This window comes from Rhipicephalus microplus, chromosome 3, assembly GCF_043290135.1.
Source record: "Rhipicephalus microplus isolate Deutch F79 chromosome 3, USDA_Rmic, whole genome shotgun sequence".
In the NCBI taxonomy this organism is placed as follows: Eukaryota; Metazoa; Arthropoda; class Arachnida; order Ixodida; family Ixodidae; genus Rhipicephalus; species Rhipicephalus microplus.
Genome location: NC_134702.1, coordinates 174,596,474 through 174,620,260, shown reverse-complemented (window position 1 = coordinate 174,620,260; position 23,787 = coordinate 174,596,474). Strand labels below are relative to the sequence as shown.

At 43.1% G+C, this 23,787-nt stretch overlaps 1 protein-coding gene across 5 annotated transcripts in view; it reads left to right on the top strand.

Annotated features, from left to right (window-relative positions):
- The window catches only part of LOC142804039 (uncharacterized), a 118,336-nt gene extending 94,902 nt beyond the window's left edge, over positions 1-23,434 (top strand). For 3 of the 5 annotated variants that reach the window (XM_075890543.1, XM_075890549.1, XM_075890544.1), the window contains exons 4-6: positions 8,440-8,505; positions 8,565-8,787; positions 21,089-23,434. In XM_075890543.1, the coding sequence (XP_075746658.1) occupies positions 8,440-8,505; positions 8,565-8,787; positions 21,089-22,077 (1,278 nt within the window). In that variant the 3' untranslated portion in view covers positions 22,078-23,434. The remainder of the gene's footprint in view (positions 1-8,439; positions 8,506-8,564; positions 8,788-21,088) is intronic. The other 2 variants (XM_075890546.1, XM_075890547.1) reach the window with 1 other exon arrangement.
- The last annotated feature ends 353 nt before the right edge of the window (positions 23,435-23,787 follow it).

The window sequence follows — 23,787 nt, the reverse complement described above, 5'->3', positions numbered from 1 at the left end:
CAGTCCCTCGAACTTCTCAGGCAAAAGGTCTTTCGCAAGCGTCATGTCGGGGGTAAAGCCAAAGGTAGTTGCCTATCCACCCTAATAACACGAATAGACATTGGTGATCCAAGCTACTGTCAAGCATTTCAGATAAAGGCTGCTTATTTTACGCACATCATCAGCTTTAGCATGCAATTCTTTGCAATGCAACTTACATCTCTGCACTAACATGAGTGCTGACGTTACGTGGCAACTCCAGTAGAGTCGACACTCATAGCAATCCTACCGTATATGCATACCAATTTACACAATCGTGTTAATCCACCTTGTAAGACATTTCTTGAAGTGAAAATGGAATTGATTCCCACAACGTGTGGGATCAGCTGAATTTCGAATTTAGCATATGCCTCTTAAATATGTAGCAATTGACTAGATTGTGTCCTTTTGCCACGATTTACGTTGTCTTGTTAGGTTGCTGCGTGCAGTTGGCATGTTATGCACAGCCTTCAGGAGCCATTTGAGGAGCTTGCATCTGTTCACCGAGTTCCGTTTTGCGCCAATGTAGTGGATAGTCAGGTCTGCCCAAATTCAGTTGCACATACCTGCTTAGGGATTTCTGTCTTGGTTGTTATAGTTTGTCATTGGTTTGTCATATGCAGTGTGGATGTAAAAATGAAAAGTGCTTACATAGTTTTTTTATATATATCTTTTTTCCATCGGTTACTGAAAATTTTATTGCTGTCTTCTGTCACTGATGATGTTTCTGCTGTACGGTTTCAAACCTGGGTCACTCTATTCTGCGAAATGGCTTGATAGTTCATGGTCTGTGATGTGCTATTGGAAGTTGTTGATCGAAGCTTTGATTAACTGCTAAAAATTGTCTGGACAAATTTTCAAGGGTGAGACAGCTGCGCATATTGTGCATTTTTGATACATTTTCATTTTTTGGGCCAAGCTGCTCCAAAAGCATCAAAATCGCGAAAATCGTGCCGAACTGCTCCAAAACAGCTTCGACATCTAGAATTTCGATGTCAACCTCAGCTTCAGTGGGAAAAAAGGCCGAGTTCATTTATGAGACGCGCCCAATCGCGTATTTTTTTTCACTTTGCACTATTGGGGTGACAAAGGCTCCCATGGTGCCGTCATAATCTCTTCTAAATTGTTGTAAATACACATGACCCCGCAAGAATGTGCTGCCATGCATCGAGCGTGCTGCTTCTATTAGTTAAACTGTGTGTTCTTGCGCCACTGTAGCCTTGCGAAAACCACAGAGTCGAGTGGCAAGCGTAGCGGGTTTGACTCTCAGGTTTTTGTTGTGCGTAGCACGTTCCTCGGTCGCTGTGGTTTTCTTGTGGATGCTGCTGCGTGCGGCTACCTATGCGTGCGCGTTTGCCGCGAGCGAGTAACTGTGAACGTGGCGTCATTACCTTGAATGCGAAGCGTCTCGTGGATGCTCTTGTGGAGAACATGTCTCGTCTCGTGGAGAACATGGGTTCTCAGAACATGTGCAGCCCATTCCCGGTTTACGCCCACTAGCTACTAACTTATTTAGACAACAGGAGGTCCCGATACAGTCCTTGACTTTGGGACCTCCTTTTGTATACTAAACACACGTCACATTCTTGTACTCGTACCAATAAAAAAAGTGTCTTCTCATTGCATTTTGCATTTAAAAAAGCCATCACACGTGAGATCCGTGCATCGGTGTCTGCAGGCAAAGAGAAACACTTGATTTATTTGCGAAGCCGTGTTGACAGAACGCGCGTTCCAACCATTTCATACGATATGAATGAGCACCTCGGTGCTTTATTCATGACTCATGGTGTGTCGGCGATCACGTGGCACAGTTTTCATGCTTTGCCACTGCTCCGTTTTGTAATCTAAACTTTCAATGTGCACTTTAACTCTTTCGTTGCCGCACAAAAATGGTTGTTTTTCATATGCTTCACGAAGATCGTTTTTGCCAGTTTGAAAAGTACACCAGCACGCTTCACAGCATACCAAACTTTTCAAAACAAAATGCTCTTTCCAAAACATATGTGTTGTAGAAAAAAAAAACATTTTAGAATGAATAAAAATGTGAAAAGTGTGGAATTTTCGGTTGCCAGATGGTAAACAGTGTAATAAAAAACACTATATATGCAATAAAATAAAAACAAAGAAAATTTAGAATATACATTTTGTAGATAAATGACCCATGAACAGTATAAAAATAATGAATGTTGTACAAAATGTTCCTCTTCACATAGATAAATAAAATCGGAACTGAGGTGCTGCTCCATTGCTCGTGCCAAGGAGTGAAGCATTGCATAGTTTTCGTGAGACACAAGTGTACTCATACTGTTTTCTCTGTAAATTTTTATTGTCTTGTGACAAGAGTCTCCAGGTGTTCCAATATAGATGGCTACCCGTGGTGTGAATAATTTCTCTATAAACGAAGCGTCCAATGAACTTTACTTATTCATCCAGCGTCACCTCTTTTCATGAGCCACCTCACTCCGCATAGGCTGGCATTCCAGTATATGCATCCAAGCATATTTCTTTGCATTTTTGCGCATATCATATTAAAAAAGGGCAATCTCGCCTGCAGTTCTAAAGCGTTTGGCACTGCTCCTTAGTCAGAGCCAAGAAGTGCTCCGAGGCCTTCTTGTCGTTAGGAGAAGCTCTGAAGTCTGCACCAGTACACCGCGCCTTAGTGGAGTGTGGGCCACGCACGTAACCAGATTGTACCTATAATACTGTTCACAAAGGCGAGAAGCTATACGCACTTATGGCGGAGGAGAAAACTTGATGTAAACAAACTAAACCCATAAACGGCCACAGAAGTCTCAGGCTGACTCAAAGCATCGTTGGCATAAAACTTGAATCTGAGGTGCTGTCATCCATGAACTCTAAATTCATCCTTCCGCAACTCATTTGGGTTCGCAAGACAGCCTGGAGCAGCGCATGTATTTTTCAGAGCTGGTGCACACCCATGCGCGCGCGCGAGACGGCGGTGTCATAGGAGCCACACGGGACACTAGATGCGACCCTGTGTCTGATGTAAAGATGCAAGCAAAAGCAAAGCTGCTGGAAACTGTCGAAGGAGGACAGGTAGACACATTAAACATGCAGCGGACCTTTGTAAATAATATTGTAGAACGAATTTTCTCTGACTCCTAAGTACTGCTCTCTATTGAATATCTGACATAAATTTCTGGCCATTATGACTGCTCAACAAAGTCAAACTGTGAATCTGACACTTTAATTAAATATTTGGCTTGCAAAGGTTCTTTTCATTACAGAACTGTGATGTTACTGTAGCATAATCACGAGGGGCACGCCCTTCAGTGAAGTTCACCAGCCTAGTGCACTTTTCTAACAATACACTGCCGACTTGTACATTTTCTTGAAACAAACAATTTGCTCGACCCATTTCAGTGCGGCTTTCGGGAAAGTAGATCCACCACAGACCACCTTGTTCATATCGAGGCACAGATCAGAGACGCCTTCGTCCATAAACAATATTTTCTCTCTGTGTTCCTCGATATCGAAAAGGCTTATGATACAACATGGCAATTTGGAATTCTAAGAGACCTGTCCCACCTTGGCGTGCGCGGAAGAATGTTTCACATAATCGAAAGTTACCTGTCAAACCGGACATTTCGTGTCCGAGTGGCCACGGTTCTTTCCCAAGCATTTGTCCAGGAAACAGGCGTGCCACAAGGTGGTGTACTTAGCTGCACACTTTTTCTCATAAAAATGAATTCCTTGCGCTTGACCATCCCTCGCAATATGTTTTATTGCACATATGTCGATGACGTCCAGCTTGGCTTTAAGTCTTGCAATCTGGCAATGTGTGAGCGGCAGGTTCAGTTAAGTCTCCAATTGGGCAGAGGAAAACGGATTCCGACTGAACCCACAAAAAGCACGTGTGTCTTGTTCTCCCGAAAGAGAGGCATGCACTTAGAACCCGACATTGAACTGAACGGTCAACGTTCGTCTGTTAATGCGGAGCATAAATTTTTAGGATTAATATTGGACAAGTTGACCTTCGTACCGCACATCAAGTATTTAAAAACAAAATGTTTAAAAAAGCCATGAATGTTTTAAAAGTGTTGTCACGTACTACATGGGGTAGTGACAGGCAATGTCTCATGAACCTGTATAGAAGCCTCATTCGCACCCGCTTAGATTATGGGGCCGTTGTTTATCAGTCTGCGACTCAAAGTGCTTTGAAGATGCTGGACCCCGTGCACCATTTGGGCATCCGCCTTTCTACGGGTGCTTTTCGCACCAGCCCCGTAGAAAGCCTTTATGTTGAGTCAAATGAGTGGTCGCTTCATTTTCAGAGAACTTACATGTCCTTTGTTTATTTCCTTAAGGTGAAAGCAGACAAGAAGCACCCCCTCATACTCTACAATTAATGATTTGTCGAGCTCCATTCTGTTTCAAAACAGGCCTTCGATGAGGCAGCCCTTTTCAATTCGCCTGAAGGGTCTAGCTGAGGAAACTGGAATGTCACTCGAACACAGTTTAATGGCTCCTGTAGCATACCCGCCACCGTGGCAGTGGCAGACTATTGACTGCGATGTGTCTTTTCTAGAAGTTACAAAACATGCGCCTATTGCCCATATTCGAACATACTTCCTGGAGCTTCAACACAAATACACACGTCCTGAGTTCTTCACAAATGCCTCCAAGTCTAACTCCTCTGTGTCCTACGCTGCTGTCGGCCCATCCTTTTCGGATGCTGGCCCCCTACATCCAGGCACAAGTATCTTCACAGCGGAAGCTTATGCGATAGTTGTGGCGGCTAGACACATCAAGCAATTACGCATACAAAAAGCAGTAATTTATACAGACTCCCTCAGTGTGGTAACGGCTCTGCACACTCTTAAAAAACAAAAAAACCCAGTCCTTGTCTCACTTTACTCCATTTTGTGCACACTCTACACACTCAAACAACATGTTGTAGTGTGCTGGGTGCCAGGGCACCGTGAGATCGAAGGCAACATGAGGGCGGATCAGCTCGCTGCATCCGTCCACAAAAGCACTGCCCCCTACACCCATATCAATCCCGGCCCTTGATCTTAAGCCGTCTCTCAAACGAAACCTCAGGGACTACTAGCAGAGCAAGTAAGATAGACACACACAAAACAAACTACACATTATTAAGCCACACCTTGGTCATTGGCTGCCAGTATTAAAATCGCATCATACAGAGATAATACTAACGAGGCTAAGGATAGGACACATACACGACACATTATTAAGCCACACCTTGGTCATTGGCTGCCCGTATCGAAATCGCGTCATACAGAGGTAATACTAATGAGACTCAGGATAGGACACACACACACGACTCACACATATATTTTGTCCGGTGGCGATCCACCATTGTGTGACAGATGTGGTGAAGCATTAACAGTGCTTCACATGTTAATCCAGTGCAAACACTTAGAAACTCTAAGAAAACAACATTTTCTGTTACCCTACCGACAACATATACCTTTACACCCTGCAATGTTCGTTGGTATGGAACCGCTTTTTAGTCATAAATCATTGTTAGCGTTTTTAAAAGAAAATCATAATTTTCATATCATGTACCCGGGCATTCCGTAGCACGACCTCTCCAGAGAGGTTTTTGCTATGGTGGCTACACAGGAAAGCACTTGCCTCACGGCCCTTGGACGCAAGGGTATGAACGAGTGAGGCACTTGTGCTAATGCCATACATGTCCACCATCGTTTTTCATTATCACCAACTTTTGTCACCTATTCACACCACACACACCTTTCACGGCATGGTCATGATTTTATTACTTGTATGTTTTTACCCACCTTACTGCGAGGAATTTTATGGCCCTTATACAGCCGCTAATCACAATCATTGTCCACATTCCTTGTCCCATGAACTGGCGCTCTTAGGCCATCAAATGGCCCTTGCTCCAAAAACACCATATATCATCATCATCATCATGGTGGTTCCGCACGAGGTGGCTGCGAATGGCGGTGCATCGCGCTTTTGTTGTCTGTTAACAGCTCTTGATGCTATCTTGTCATACATTTCTTACTACTGTTACATAATTAAGATTCTTGTGCAATCACAATTTTTGAATTTCTATTTGAGTGTGGTGCATTTTTCTTTTTGAATGTTTCTGGGAAACCTAGTTTTCAACAAAGCCTTTTCTTATTAAATATTATTTCACATCAGAACATCTTGAGGGGCTAGTTTGTTCATTACTTCAAAGAAAAACTTGCGCGACTAAAGAAAAAGACACCACAAAGAAGGAACATTTAAACAGGTCGAGTTTATTTAGTTGTGCAATTTTTCCTTTGAATTATTTTGCATGTTATGAGGACCAGATAGGTCACATGGTATGTAAAAAGGTAGTGCAGTTCATACCTGGTGATAATCTGTTTAAAAACTTCCTTCAAAATCTGTTTCAGTGTTATGTGTATTATAAACCAATTAAAATATGCACTGGTGCCCCCATGTCGCTGAAAATTTGTATTTTCAAGCTCCCAAGCAAGATTCTCCTGCTCTAAAATTGAAATTTTGCTGCTGCAAAAACTGCTCCCAATTTAGTTTTGGCCATCTGACTCCTGAATTTTGTGACTGCAACTGAGATGGGAAATTGGAGTGTGAAAACTTTCAGAGTATTCAGATTGCTATGGGTAAGACTGCATAAAGTTTGTTCTTGCCCCCAACAACAGTCGGTATGAAAGAACCCATGCCAAATCTCCCGTGGGAAGTTTTATAAGTGATGCATAATCATTTAATTTACTGGCAGAGCCATTCTAGGATTGCTGTTTTGGAGCGGTATAGAGGTGTGGTGTACTCCATATTCTCTCTGGCACTCACCGGCATCTCGAGTGATGTTCCATGGCATGTGCATTTCATAGCCACCAGAACGCACATTTGGCATAAAAGCTTTACAAAGTGTGTATGGATGTGTGTAGTCTCCCCTGTCCACTTTACATGTCCTACAGAGGGCATTGTTCCACTTTCATAAAAATCAACAAAGGCTTCATAGAAAGTGCTATTTTTTACATTGGTTATTTACTGGCACAGTAGCTGCTGCATTTGTTTAGATAACATATATGAAGGTAATAGTGCACTTGAAGTTGTAAAAGACTATGTCTACTTAGGACAGGTAATAACCGTGGAGCCACAAGAATGAAGTAACTAGAAGAATAAGAATGGGATGGAGCACATTTGGCAAGCACTCTCAAATCATCACAGGTAGATTGCCACTATCCTTCAAGAGGAAGGTTTATAACAGCTGCATCTGGCCGGTACTTAGCTACGGAGCAGAAACATAGAGACTTACAAAGAGGGTTCAGCTTAAATTGAGGACGACGCAGTGAGCAATGGAAAGAAAAATGGTAGGTGTAACCTTAAGAGAAGAGAGCAGAGTAGATTAGGGAACAAACCGGGGTTAAGGATATCATAGTTGAAATCAAGAAGAAGAAATGGACATGGACCGGCCATGGGGCACGTAGACAGAATAACCGCTGGTCATTAAGGGTAACTAACTCGATTCCTAGAGAAGGCAAGCGGGTTAGGGGGAGACAGAAGGTTAGGTGGGCAGATGAGATTAAGAAGTTTGTGGGTATATATTTGCAGCAGCAAGTACAGGCAGAACATAGGAGAGGCCTTCGTCCTGCAGTGGACGTAGTCAATGATGATGATGATGATGATGATGATGATGATGATGATGATGATGATATGATGTTCTGCATGCATGGGTGTGTTCCCTAGGGATTAAAGAACTCACAATTTTGGAAGGGTGCTGAGGATTCAGAACTGAGCACGAGAAAGGTTATTTTCTGTGATTTATATTTAGGTATTGTGGCACTGTCACGTGACAAGGGACAAACAGTGTTCTTGTTAAGTCATCATGCATATGTGGCGACCACTGCGCCCAAACTTGCGCAGCCTCCATCTAGTCACTGATTAGACCAGCGTGACACGGCCACTTGCTGCAAAATGCTTCCGATAAAAGACAGCACCACCGCAGTTTCACCAGAGGCTTACTTCACCACTGGTGGCTACATAGCCCAAGCTACCAAGCTCATTTTAACGCTTTCATGATTCTTTCTCCGACCATTCGAGTGCAGCGTTGGCATCCTCGCCTCGCTGTTGTTACCATGTTAATAAACAGTTATGTTTTTCATGTTGGGACCCGTCCTTCGTTGACTCGGCATCCCACACGTATAAGTGCTCATGAAAAAAAAGGAGTAATTATATGTAGAGACAAGAATATTGTTACAATTATTTTTAGCACTACAGAGGCTGATGAGCAGTATTCAAGTTTATTTTCAATTGCAGTGAAGTTGATCCACATTAACATTTCACAGTATTTTAAAGATGTTTAAAACTATGCATTTTAATAATTGCCTTATGTACCTGTTTTGTTGTGCATTTGTCATAAACTCATCTTTTCATGTATTGTTTCATATTCATGGGCAGTTTTCCTCTGAATACGTAACCATCCGGGCCATGGCAAGGCCGAGTCAGTGGAGCGAGGCAGATCATGTAAGAGGCCATTCATTTCTTTTCTCGGCAATAACACAATGCAAGCCAACCTATTTCAGGATGACTTCGCAGCAGAGCTAGTGCGTGAGGCAGTACTGGATCTGGATTGTGAGTCCGGGCAAGCCTATGACAGATCATCATATACAGCATGTGAGCCAGGCCGTGTGACTGATAAATCTGTCCAAGTGAAACTACTGACCCGCCACGAAGCATCTCAAGCAAATGGATCGAGAATCCTCTCAACAAGTGCTACACAAACAGAGCCTCATGATGTTTCTTCAGGTATGTGTGTGGGTCTGTATTCATCGTAAGATTAACAAGTTAAGTCACAGTTTTGGCGCAAGGGAGAAGCAATAAAGATCATATCAACAATTTAAAATATTCTACAAAGTAAGGCTAGCTGCTCACTCTCTTAGTGATTTGATCTGGTGACACTCTACGACAGATTGACATGATGGGGTACAGCTGCTCCAGCAAATGAAGGAACTTTCTTGCTGTCAGATGCATCAATTAAAAGCCAGATGTGAGAGTGCAGCAAGTACAGACAGTAGAAAGGTATCATCTGTCTACTGATCTCTTAGCACGTGACAGTGCCCATTCGGTCAAAGTTTACAGTCGCTGCCTGTCAAATTCACTGTTCTTTATCCGGTCGTCGAGGGTGAAAAAAAAATGTTCACATTCAATAAGCATTTCATTAGATGCATTGGTGTGCGTCCTTTATTTATTTATTAATTCCAGGGCCCTTAGGGCCCGAGGACAATACAGAGGGGGGTCGGTTACATTATTAGTACAGCGTGTTTTGATAAAAAAAAAGAAAAAAAAAACTAGGGCGGTTGCATAAAAAGTTTTGAAGAAAATTGACAATAAACAGCGTATAGTACAAAAGCAACAAGAACTTTGGGAAAAAATTTAAAACATAATAAAGGTACCTTACAGCAAAGGTAAAAAATGAAATAGCACTGAAAGCACCAGCGCCTGCTTATGAACCAAGGAATTCATGTGAAAATATTGGCCCAAACAAAAGAGGAAAATTAAAAGGACACTTTAAAAAGTAAAAAAATGCAGTGGTACAAAAATAATAGCTTCAAAACAATAAAAGGTTAGTTAAAGCAGCCTTGAATTTAGCATTATCGGCGATCTTGGCTACCGATGGAGAAAAGTGATTCCAACTTGCTATAGTAAGGGGGATGAATAAATTGAAGAAATGGTTGGTGTGGCTAGAGGGTATACCAACCTTATGACAATGGTCAATGCGGACAGATACGTACGAAGCAGGTGTTATCAATTTATTCCTTAGGTTGGGATCGCCATAATATATCTTGTGGAACAGGCAGAGGCCAAACGTTTTTTCTGTTTTCACATAGTGGCTGTTCTGCTGCCACCTTAGTTTTGATCCACAAACAAGAGCCCCTTCCATCCTTCCTCTTAAAATTTTACTAGATTTCATTGTTGGGAGGGAGGGGGAGATGCTTGAGATTTTAATTACCGTATTTATTGTTTTCTCACTTGTTAAACATACTAGTAGAGAACCAGTTCGGCATGCTAGTTTCTGTTTATACGAATATTTTTTGTAACCCTGTGTGGTTTTTGTAATGTTTTTTACTATGTGTGCTAAAATGAGTGAAGAAGTGCCGAGTGTGTTTTTTTGGTTCTCTGGACACTTGTATTCCATACGCTGCTGTATTGCACTGCCACAGCTCTTCAATTCTTAATTTCTGCCCACCTAAAATGTTCCCATTTGAATTGTCCTGTTCGTGTGGGGTGCCACAACTATCTGTAGCCAGAGTTTAGAAATATCAAGATAATAAATGATAACATGACTGAATGCATGTTGCTGATTATTGCTTAAAGTGAATCGTACCATTTTTTTATTAATTGTCTAACTAGGCCACTTTAATTCACTATTAACCTTTGAAGCAAAGAAGCTGGGCAAAAATTCTCGTGATAGAGTTGTATATAGGTTTGCTAAATGTCCAATCATACAGTTTCTAACTTTGTATTTGTTAATTATCAAAGTTTTTCTTTTTACTACAGATGCCCACGAAATACGAAAAAATGACACGTGACATGCCCACTCGAGCACCAGAGTGCGCAAATTCTTGTGCTCGCTAATTATCCACATGCAAACTACCATAGCGATCGCCCCGTCTTAACAGAACCACGATGATAGTGGTGGCTGTGCACATTTTGCCAGCGGCAACAAAAGCAATAACCCCTGCATTTGCTTATTGCTGTTATGAACCAGTGCGAGGGAAACATATAATTGGCATGTGTAATGTTAGGGTACGCGTAGGGGTGCAAACGGGCATGTTACGTGGTAATTTTTTTGTATTTCACTGGCATATGTAGTAAGCAAAAAACTCTGGTAATTAACAGGCATAAAGTTTAAAACTGTCTAGTCAGACGTTTTCTGAATGCATCTATAATTTTTTTATTGTAATCTTTTGCCTGGCTTCATTGCTTCAAAAATTGGGCAATTAAAGTGGCCTAGTTAGGCAAATAATCATAACACAAAAATAAACCTGCTCCAGGCAATATGCAACAACATACATTTGGTCAGGTTATCATTGTGCGTGTCGACATATTTTTAAACTGCTGCTAGAGACAGCTGGGGCACCCTGTATACAGAGCTTGTCTTTTTGAGAAACTAACTAGTTTTATGAAATTAGTTACTGAAAAAGTAGTTGCTCAGTTATAGTACTAAATAATGTAACTGATTGATGAATTTCCGATGTTCAAGGCTTACTTGCGCTTGAATGTACCATGTCGTTTACGTTGGCTGTAACAGTGGTCTGCGTGCTGTTGCAGGTGTTTTCATATCTCCTAGTTAGCAATCGAAGACTTGCATGTTTTAAATACTGATTGGTGCTCATTGCAGCAGTCTCTTCTTGGAAATCATTTACCTTTTTTACACTTACGCTGCAGCCTAATTCCTTATGAACTTGAGATTGTGATGGTCAACTTCTAATTGGTTGTATTGAAGCGTAAGAGATAGTCTAATCACTCATTGCTCTATTAATTCTATTGAAACTAGGAAGGAAACTTAGGGCTTCTTAGCACCATTCTAATTTCAATCAACATGAATGAATTGTTTTTCTTACAAAGTGTTCATTCAAACAAGATACTTAATAATGCATGCTTTTCCTTATCTGCCCGTGCTTAGAGAAACAGTTTTGCAGGTAAGTTCCTGCAGTGCTTGGTTGTGGCACTTTGACTGTCAGACATGAATAATGATTCGTAAGTGACTGTGTAAGTAATTGGAACATTATCTGGTGAATAAGTGACATTGTATTGCTTGGTAGTGTTTCGTTTTCATTGAAGAAGCATAGAGGGATTAGTGGTACATGAGTAAGCTGCGTCAGTAGTATAAAAAAGTTCTTTGTTTAATGCGTAATAATTTGCTTGGTAACTGTGACCCCCCAAAAACCATGATGCCAAATTAACCATTTTAAGGGTTTCTTAGGTTTATGCATGTTTCTAGTTTACTTTATATTCATTTCATATACTTGATGTGTTGAAATTATAGTGGTTTGCTTGCTGTGCAATGTGCTATAGTATATACCGGCGAACCTGACTATATTGAACTAGGGTAAATATAATTATTCCTTATATGCACTATTTCGACAGCAACAATGTAATAACGTCTATGCATAGGAAAATCTGCAACTACATTGAACAAAGGGGCTGCAACATCTGATATATACAATGTGAGGCATTGTGACATTGAAATGCCTCATGAGGTTGTCTGTCCCTGGCAAAAAATTGTCTTTTCCTCATGGGAGTGGATTTTTCCACATGTTTTTGAGAGAATGAGAGGTGTTATTAGGAGGGCACTGTGAAGAGCGAGTACAATTTACCACTTGCCAACATGTGCTTTCTCCCGTAATTTCTTGCTGCACCACTGGGCCATTGGGTAGGGTCGCTATTGCTTCTTCATTTGCTTTTTTAATGCGATAGATGTTTGGTTAATATGATACAAAGCTGACAATAATCTATTCAGTCCAATGCAAGGATAAGATTGTTTATGTTGCTGCTGTGTGTAGCATCCCAAGAAATACTTTGAAGATGATATTGGGAAGTGAAGCCAACATTACTTCAAATGCTGACTAGATGCTTCCAGTGCCCGTCGAGAAGGCTTTTCTGTTTATGAAAATTTTGAGATGCTATTTACATCGATACCATATTTTTTCATACCTTATTCAGTCGTGCAATGAACACACTTTTTTCGTGAAAAAAACTAGGGATTGTGTTTATTACACGGGGCAAATTTTATGAAAACTCTTTCAGGTGGGCAAAAAATGCGGTAATGCAAAAAAAAGTTAGGTTGCTTAGCCTTTTGCAATTGACATACAAATACATTGTTTGGAAAGAGCTTCTTTGTTGCACTTCACTCGTCTTCGGTGGTTGGATGGCTCTATCTTCTGCAAGTTGTCTCTGCGCAGCCCGCTGCACGCCATAAAAGCGTTTTGCGCCCATCTTTTCTCGCAATCGTTTAACCGCAACAGTGGTACTTGCTATTATCTCGAGGGGCACTCAGAAGCGTGCGCTAGGCCGCACTTCGTGGCATTCGCGCACGCACGATGACAGCGACAACGCCGTTTGACATTGTAGCAATCAGGGTGTCTACCAACCTGGAAAGCCTGGAAATGTCAGAGAATTTGGACCCTTCTGGAAAAGTCAGGGAATTTCTGAAAAATCTGCCCTGGTCATGGAATTTGATGGCACTCTGTGCGACCATCACAAAAATAAGCATTACTCTTGTATAGCCGCCGGGGCACCGTCCGACAAAGACATTTAACAGGTTAGCGCCGGGGCGCTGAGAAGAACGTCACGTTGGGCCTAGAACCAGGAGGGGGATTGTTTACTCAGAGAGCGTGCATTGGCGCGTAGCAATGGTTCACAATATCGCTGTTGCCTGGCGCCATGCGACACATCCCATCGAAACCGAAACTGATCGAAGGTCATGAAATGCCCGACACAACAATTACCATTGATCAAAACTTAAAAAGCCACTCCTTCAGCTGCAAATACAGTGAACAGCTAAAAGATGTGTAAAAAAAAAAGCAGTGCGCAATTGTTGATTCTTGATGAAGATGCAAAAGGATACACCTACCAAAAGAATACAAAGTGTACTAACATTGTGGCACCCACTACGGCAGCCTTGTTCAGAATAATAGCATGAGGAAGGCTCAGGGTACTAAAAGAGGCCCCACAACACTTTTGAGACAGCCTTATTTAGCACCTCAATGCATGTAGCGATGGTTACTGAGACGAACATATGCAAATCGGTTCATGAAAAGTGGTGTTATGAGTCCGCAAAGTTCAGAACTCGAGTAGACAATGACGAGAAATGTTATATTTTGCATTCCACTTTCTTGCTGACGTCGAAAACCGCTTTCAATCACAGTGGGCATCTCATGAAGACATACCGGAAATGTCTCCTCATGGTGGCCTTCCATCAATACCTCGCTGCCGCTCTTTTTGACGGCATCGTAAGCATGGTTACTAGGAACAATGTGCATGGGTTAGCAGACGTTCCCACAGTCACACTGTGTAAGATACACACATGCGCTTTGGTGGGTTACTTCTCGGCTCGCTTGCAAGAGGCATTCTACGGCAACGCTGGCACTCACCGCCTGTCGCATTTTCGGCCCGATAAAAAGGCGGCATGCGTTTTCATCTTTATTTACTAGCATACCAAAGTCTCGTTCGCAGGCTAAGTGTTGCATTCATTGTTCTGAAAATACGTCATTTAGAAAGAGGAATTATTTCTTTCTGAGAAAGTGTAAAAAAAGTTCTTGCTGTTTTTAGCATTCACTCGTATAGCCTAGCTACCAGCACACGAATATTGCACGCTATTTGTCACATCAAGAAAGTGAGAAGCGAACAGTCCTTCTCGTCACATGACATGATGTCACTTCCCATAACAAAAATAGCCGATATGTGTCGCTGTAGTCTGAAATCAAGGCAGTTTGTCCCGTGAATTAATATAACAGCATAAATTTTGGCATTGCCATTTACACAATGATATTAGCGCGTTCTGCAGCACCAGAAGAACTGATGAAAAACGCACGCTCAAATTGTGTTGCACAGCCCCTTTAAGTACGCCAAGGTACATGATGTAAGCACTAGGCATGCATTGTTGGAAGCGTCCCATCACTCCAGTTTAGCGTATGTGCAGTTGTATGCATGTGCTGGTATTCCAGGTGCGCGCATGATGCAAGCTTGCTTTGGCCATAATATGCGCACTTGACCAGTCAGTTTGGGGGCCTGTAGAATCCACATGTTTAGCAAGGGCATATGAGACGAATAAATTGAAGAAATGGTTGGTGTGGCTAAACAAAAGTACTTTCCTGACGTCATATTCATGTCTTGTTTAAAAACGAGGAATGTAAACTTTTTGTAGATGGTCGATTCTGGGTGATAATGAATGAGGGGGGGGGGTAACTTTTTTTTTGAAATCGGTGGTCTCACCAATGTAGTGGTTGTTACAATTGTGGCAGATTGAAGTAAAAAAGTAGTGGAACTTTTTGCTTGGCAACTTATCCTTCACGTTGTCTAAAGCGTTCCTAGCTTCCATATTTGTGCATACACTATGTTGGTATCTGTTGCTTTTACATACTATCACGCAGCATATCTGACTTTCCTACCGCAACACAATTCACATCGTTAAATTTGTGCATGTTTGTCTTGACCATGATTTGGCTTAGCTTGAAGGCCTTCTGGTTTGGCTAGGACTGTCACTAATAGAGGCTCGCTGAACTTTGTCATGCTTTTAATATTATTATTACTATCATTATTATTGTTGACGATGCAATGGAAAACGTCCTCAGCTACACACTTATTGCTGGTAGCTCACGTTTCAAAGGTATAGTTGGGGAACCCCATCTAAATTTCTCATTTCAGTTTTTTGAGATGGTATTATTACATCTGCTATTACTTTTTAGCATTATTTCTATAGAAGAGTACACAACTGAAGGTAACCTGCCAGCATCTGTGATAAATCTATGAAATCGAGGGAGCTGTTGCACCCTGACTCAATCCTTCTTGCCAACATAATGTTACGGGTAACTTATTTAATAAATTAAATACGATGCACCGTGCTTGGCGAACAAGATGGCGACAGTTCATCAACAACCAGCCACCAACGTCGTCTTTCTCTTTCTTGCAGCCAGGCTGTGCCGGCTGTTGTGTATCATAACCCCCCGGCGGTAGAAGCACCGTCTCGGTGCTTGAGCAACTCGGATGCGGTAGAAGGAGGGTGATAAGGCTTGAGTCGAGCTATGTGCACGATGTCACTCGAAGGTGACGATGATGACGTTGAATAGGCTGGAAGGATCTCGTATGTAACGTCAGTCACCTGGCGAACGACGCGGTATGGTCCAGTGTAGCGTGACAGCAGTTTTTCAGAAAGCCCTACACGCCGAGTGGGGGACCAGAGGAGGACAAGGGAACTCAGTGAAAAGTGCAACTTTCGATGATGGAAATCGTAGAGCTGTCTTTGGTGCTCCTGTGAGCCCTGCAGGCGGCTGCGGGCGAGTTGGCGTGCGTGGTCTGCTCGCGCGATGGCTTTGCCGGCATACTCATTGACCGAGGGCAGCAAGGTGTCAAATGGTAGGGCGGGTTCTCGGCCGTATAGAAGATAGAATGGTGAATAGCCGGCAGTGTCATGACGTGACGAATTATATGCGAATGTCACAAATGGCAAATGAACGTCCCAGTCCTGTTGGTCGGCCGCTACGCATTTAGAAAGCATGTCAGTTATGGTGCGATCGAGGCGCTCCGTAAGACCGTTCGTTTGCGGATGGTACGAAGTGGCAAACTTGTGCTTGGCAGAGCAAGAGCGCAGGATTTCATGAACGACAGCTGATAGGAAGGTCCGGCCCCGGTCAGTGAGAAGTTGGCGTGGAGCTCCGTGTACTAAAATAATATCATATACCAGAAAGTCCGCCACATCGGTTGCGCAATTCATCGGAAGTGCTCTTGTGATAGCGTACCGTGTCGCATAGTCAGTGGCGACAGCGATCCATTTGTTGCCTGAGCTGGAGATCGGGAATGGGCCAAGCAAGTCGAGGCCAACTCGAAAGAAAGGTTCAATGAGAATGTCGATCGGCTGAAGGAATCCAGCTGGTAGGGAAGATGGCTTTTTTCGGCGCTGGCAGGGCTCACAAGCGGCGACGTAGCGTCGGACGGAGCGGGCAAGACCAGGCCAAAAGAAACGACGACGTACACGGTCGTATGTGCAAGAGACGCCCAAGTGACCCGCCAAAGGAGCGTCATGAAGTTGGTTGAGAACAGTCGCACGAAGATGTGCTGGTATGACGGGGAGCAAGTCATGGCCATATGGATCAAGGTTACGGTGATACAGGACGCTGTCTTTTACCAGGAACATTTGTAGAGATGCATCGCGAGGCATTGACTCAAGCTTGTCAATGGTGGTTCGCAGAAAAGCATCCCGGCGTTGTTCGTGGCCAAGGTTGAGTAGCTGCGTCACAGACAGAAGGTCTGGAAAGGTGTCAGTATGGGGAGCCTCTTCCACAGGGTAGCGTGATAAACAATCCGCATCTTGATGTGACCGCCCTGTTTTGTACGATACGGTGAACGTGTACTCTTGTAATCGTAGGGACCAACGAGCGAGGCGTCTTGTGGGATCCTTGAGTGAGGCCAGCCAGCAGAGCGCGTGGTGGTCGGTGACTACCCGGAATGGACACCTGTATAAGTATGGGCGAAACTTGGCGACTGCCCACACAAGAGCGAGACACTCACGCACCATGATTGAATAGTTGCGCTCAGCTGTAGATAGCAGTCGACTTGCATATGCTATAACACGGTATCAATATGTTGAGACATCATCGCTTTAAACGCTACCCATAGCTTTCATTGCAGGCATCCCAGAACTTTGTCAAACTCCAAGCGTCGGAGCCAGAGAAACGAAACATCAGCATGCATGTGCTTGTCGTGGAAAACAAAACAAGAATGAAAAATAGAAAGAAAGAGAATTATGCAGTATGGCTACGTTCTTGTGACATTGTTGCTAGTCATTGTTCAATGCAAGGTGCACAAATACATAAGCAGTTGTGTTGTTTTTTTCTTTTTTTGCTGGAAAGTATATACTAGATGTGTGCAATTCAGGTGGAAATCCAAATGAATAGTAAAAATACAGCGATCCAGGTCGCATTAAATCCAATCCATATTCAAAACAATAAAGTCAATAAATACAGGTCAATGTAATCCAATCCACATCCTGAGGGGCCTGGGCTGTAACCACTATAGTAAACTAAAATATATTCTAGTTGCGGAACCGGTCGTGCTCCGGCGTCCTACTTTTACACAGATGCCACGAGATGGTGCAACTTCTCCGTTTTCTAGCAGCTTTAGCTGCATTGTAGGACATTCGTTGGCTCCTTGAAACTTTTAGCTGCAGTTATTTTTAACTTGTGTTTGCCTTCTGGTTCTTCCATACAAACAGCCAACTTGCTTACTCTCCGATTCAGAGATTGCATTTTTCCCAGATATACATTTTTTTTATATTAACTGCACGTGCTCAGAACATTCTGAGCACTTGTGGCACATTTAATTACCTATTTTATAGGAGCACTTGATTTTTCTATCACTCGAAGATCTCGAGGAAGCAGACGTAGTGGCAAAGTAATTTGATTAAATCATCATGGAAAACCTGGAAAAGTCGGGTAATTTCGAAAAAAGCAAATCGGTAGACACCCTGAGCAAGCAACCACCGAAGCATCAAAACAAACCGTCGATAACAAGGTTAAGAACAAAATACGGCTGCCACTATGCTGTCCACGTGAGAAGTGCGTTTCTTGAAGTACGCGTGGATAACTAACATAAAGAGCAAATTGCAACCGAAGCGAAAATCGGGGATACTGCCATGTTGCGGAAATAGTCACAATGTTTTCCGGGCGACAAGCGATTTTTATCTGCTTTTTTAAAGACCTGTGACGTGATGGCCACAATTTGCCCTTCATAACAGCCGTGGTGACAACAAATCCTGTCGTCGTCGCTCAAAAATCGCGTGCATGTGGTTGGGCCTTAAAGTTTCGTATTTGCAGGAAGCTACCGTCGGTTGGGGCGGGCAGTTTCGTGACCTTCACTCCCTGTGTGCACATCAGCTGCGATGTCTGACACTAGCACACTTCGTGAACCCGGCTGTGTTGTACAGGTAATTAAGAAAGGCAACGGACGTGAGGTTCGCACATAGAAAGAAAAACAATACGGCGCGCGGCAGTGAGTGAAGGGGAAGAAGGAGCGAGCCGAGGTGGCCGAAGGGGGGTCGGCATAACAATAATAATAATAAAACGGAGGAGGAGGAGGAATAAATGAGGAAGGACAGGGAGGTTAGCCAGTTCTAATAAAACGGAAGAGATCTAACGGGCAAGGAGGTGCCAGAAAAACAATACGGCGGGCGGCAGTGGGTGAAGGGGAAGAGGGAGTGAGCCGAGGTGGCCGAAAGGGGGTCGGCATAATAATAATAATAATAATAAAACAGAAGAGATCTAACAAGCCAGGAGGTGCCAGGTGTTGGTTAGCACGGCTGTAGCAGATGAATGTGGGGGGTGCACTTATTATGCGGGGGGAAAAGAATCCAAGTTTTGACGACTGAAGTTGGAGGTGTATTCATTACGAAAGTGCATTCATTATGCGAGTAGTTACGGTATTTCCCACACTGCATCTCAAACTACATAAAGATATATATGTATTGAAAAAAAAAAACTGTATTGCCTTGAAGGCATGTTATTTGTATTGTCGTGAAGCAGTGCTGGCAATCCAACTTTCACAATGACTGATATTCACATAGAAAATGCAATAATGTCATCAACAGCTATTTATCTAGAGTATGTAGTTGGGTGTGTTGGGTGTAGTTGGGTGTGTTGTTAATTATAGTGCCACGTGATCAGTTTTATATATCTTGTCATCCTACATATCAAAGGAGTTCCAGTTCTTGTGCGAGTTCCGGAGCACTGCAAAGGCCGTGACTCTTGGCCTGGCCCGTCACTCATTTAAGTTTACCCGCCCGAACCTGCCCGATGACTTAGAGTGAGACCAGGGCCCGGCCGGACACAAAAAAAAAATACTTTAAATTTATCGCATTACATTTATTACTGTAATTATACAATAACATTAGTGATTTAAAATAACAGATTCATATAGAGCACAAAATAGTGAGATGGTAAATATACAGGCACCTGGCCTATTTATGTTTACCTTGCTCATTTCAGATAAATCAAGTAGCCCAACATGCAACAAGCGAACAAAGATCAGTATTTGTTCCTCATAAAACATCTCTAAATTGCTTGCCGCACATAAAAAGAGAAATGTTTTTCTTAAGTTCGAACGAGAAAATGTATGTACAATAACTGTTTTAAACAAGCTGAAAGGGACACTAAAAAGAAAAATGATCATGAAAAATGAAAAATGATTGATCAGGGAATCGCTCTTTTAAAAATGTCGTATCACCATGCTCATTGTGACAGAACTCATTGTAAACAAAAAAGAAAACACGCAAAAAGAAAATGTATAGTGGCAAAGCCACCTTGAAATTTGCTCAGACCCTGCGTAGTCTCTAATTTGTCAAAATGAAGAACTTTTAAGGAGACAGAGACTTAAGATATCAAGTTTCGGGGGTTTTTAGTGGAGCCAGTTTCTCCGAAATACAACATACACTGTGTCAGATCTTTAAGGTCTTGCTCAGAGATATTGGTGAAAACATAATTGAACTTTGACCTTGACTTTCTCCTCTATTGATAAACTTATGATGGCAAAATAATGACATTCAGGCTTTGAGTTTATCCGTTGAAACTGGTTTCACGTACGTATCCCTTTAAGAAAGGAACAATGTCTAAGCCCAACCCGCCCCACAGCTGCCGCCTTAAACCTGAGCCCAACCTTAAACATAGAGCTCCATGCCCGACCTGTGGCCACAGGTTCACTGTGGCCATGTTCACTGTGGCCACAGTGAACATGGCCCACCGGCTGCGTTAAACATGGGTTAAACCTGGGTTTTCAGGTAAGCCCAAGTGCATGCAGTGAAGCGGGTTGGACGGCATGGCATTCTTTGCAATGAGTATAATAAATAGTTCAATAGATTTATTGGCCCACGCTTGAAGACATTCAGCTCTAAAGCATGAGTGTAGGCAGGGGGGTGCAACGAGGGCACTTGCCCTCCTCAAGCTTCACGAGCACTTGCCCTCACCCAAGCTATACCAGTGCTTTCCCTTTCTCCTAGCAGCGAAGCAAGACTGATTTGTACCCCCCCCCCCCCCAAGAAAAGCCTGCCGATGACCACACTTTAGAGATATAATCATCGTGGCATCTACTTCGAATTCTCTATTTTCTTGGCACTTAGTATTTTCGTGTATAAAGCATTGGATCCTTCTCCAGAAAGATGGGAATTTCACGGTATGTGCTAGGTTGATGTACTGTTGCCATACCAGTAGATTTAGTGTGAGTGAAACCAGCTCATCATTTACTTCATCATTTAGATGTGAAAAAACCATTGCGCATTACGAGCTGGTGCACTCCAGTTTTCTTACATTGCCTATGCGTTCTCTCGGTGGCTTTGCAGATTCCTTGTCTTCTGTGTCCCTGCATCAGCCTTCTTCATTGGCGTCTCTACAAGGTCGGCTGCATTCCTGCCAGCAGTGCACCACTGCGACCTCAGACCAGTCAACTATGAACAAGCACATTCAGAAGTGTTTAGATGACCCTCGAAAGTGCCACTTGTGTCCAGCTGTATTTGCTCACAACTCCAAGCTAGTGACTCATGTGCGCACCCACACAGGAGAGCGCCCCTTTTCCTGTGTCCACTGCAGTGCTTCCTTTTCTCGGAAAGACATCCTCAGAGATCACTTGCGCACTCACACAGGAGAGCGTCCCTTTGCTTGTGTTCACTGCAATGCGTCCTTTTCACGGAAAAGTGGCCTTGTTGAACACATACGCTCGCATACAGGAGAGCGTCCCTTTTCCTGTGTTCACTGCAATGCTTCCTTTTCTCGGAAAGACATCCTCAGAGATCACTTGCGCACTCACACAGGAGAGCGTCCCTTTGCTTGCATTCACTGCAATGCGTCCTTTTCACGGAAAAGTGGCCTTGTTGAACACATACGCTCGCATACAGGAGAGCGTCCCTTCGCCTGTGTTCACTGCAATGCATCTTTCTCACGGAAAAGCATCCTCGTTGCACACATGCGCTCACATACAATAGAGCGCCCCTTCTCTTGTAGCCAGTGCGATGCATCCTTTATGCAGCAATCCCACTTCGCGAGACACATTCTCAACCATACACGAGAACGTCCTTTTTCCTGTGTCTACTGCAATGCATCGTTTATGATGAAAGCTCACCTTGTCGAGCACACCCGCATTCACACGGGAGAGCGTCCTTTCTCCTGTGTCCAATGCAATGCATCGTTTTCACGGAGAAACTGCCTTCTGGGGCACATCCGCATTCACACAGGACTGCGTCCCTATTCATGTGTCCACTGTAAGGCTTCTTTTTCACGGAAAGACCACCTCAGAGACCACGTGTCGTCTCGTCATAAAAACAGGAATTCATAAATGGGGGAGGGTGGGCTGCAGACTTCTAAATAAAAGGAGTTGTAGCAGGGATAGCAGTGATTTTTCTGTTAGTTGGACAACTGACAAAGGATAATGGAATTAAAAAGCAAGCCAGTGAGAGCAGATGACTGAGCTGTCAATTACTAGAAGAGGAAGAGAAAGCTCGTGCTTCAGAAGAAAGGGGAGTAGGAGGGAGGTGGCTCACAAAAAAGCGTATCATCTGAAGCATATTAACTAACCTTGCAGTGGTTTCTCTGGAAAGTGTGTAGAAATCTTTAAAACACAATTCTTCTATCTGCGTCTGGTTTTCTTCCATCGATGGGATGAGCTCCCGAAACGCTGGTTGGTGGAGGCGATGACCATTGTGAAATTTGGAAGTAAAATTCGAAAACTGAACCTGCATGCTGCTTTTGCTGGCTTCAAGTTTTGTTTATTAATAAAACAAATGCCTTAGTGACCGTGTAAGGTAGGCACACACTTTTCTTTTGTTCGTCTGAGTGGCTGCGGATGCCGTGCTCACGTTTCTTCGCCGTTTGCGGGCATGCAAACACACCGCCAGCGTACTAGAAAAAAGCAAAACGCGTGTCAACAGCTGCAAAAGAAAAGGAAAAATTAGTCTCTGGCGCACCCTAACGCTGCCGTGCGTAAAATACAATTTCAAATTATACATGCTTGTTTTTAAAAAATAGCTCCACCTGCAAAGATTTCTTGTCCTGCTAGTAGATCGACTAGATCCACCATATAATGCTGTTGGGTGACGGTAGCGGTAATTTTTTTGTCGACTTTCGACATCAAGTTATAAATGGGACAAAAACATGGTTCTTGCCGCCGATGTGATGAATGATCTAATCATTTGCGACACAATCAGAAAAAATTTTCCAAGCGGTAGACAGTCCCTTTAAAGGCCAACTCCAGCGATTTTTAGAGGTCAGTAGAAGAAATTCACTGGGTACGTTCCTTTCCTCGCTTTTATAATTCGTTCCCAATTACAGGCTGGAGATATATGCTTATTCTTTACAAATGAACTTTATAGATTGCCCTTGCCCCCAACTCTCCCAAATGGCTTCTCACAATTATGGGCAACATTGTGTATGCCAACGTTTACGTCAATGCGAAGGAAGTGACAGAATCGAGGTGTTACTACGTCGTATGCTGTTCACAAGGAAACGATCGCTTAACGAACGTTCTGTTTGCTCGACGTGCGAAAATCAGTTGGTTTTGGGCCTGCACGCGATGAGTGGAAAGTGCCGTTGTGTTGTGGTTGCCCACGATTCCCTGTATGATTACCTGAACCTTCACGAAACACTCAGAGGTAATTATTACCCTTCGTGTCGATAATATATTTTTTTATTTAGCAGTGCCGGCTCACTTCATGGTAAGTTTGTTAATACCGCACCGGTTTAGGGCACATGCGTGAGCATTATGGTAGTGTACCAAGTGAGCACATTACCGTACAGAAACACTTATTCGTGCAAAAGATGGCACGTACTTGGCTCAAAAAATAAGTTCCTTCAGCCCTGCCAGTGCAGTTTTAAACTCTGATATTGTCAAACATAGGCACTCTTCCTTTTGGCCTCATATGCTAAGAGCGTCCCCTTTATAATGAGGGGGAGGAGGGTGACGTGTGACACCAGGAGTGCAAAAAAATTAATTATTTTATTTTGGCCTAATGACTTATCCTCTTCAATTAAGTGCCCTCTTGGTGCCCTC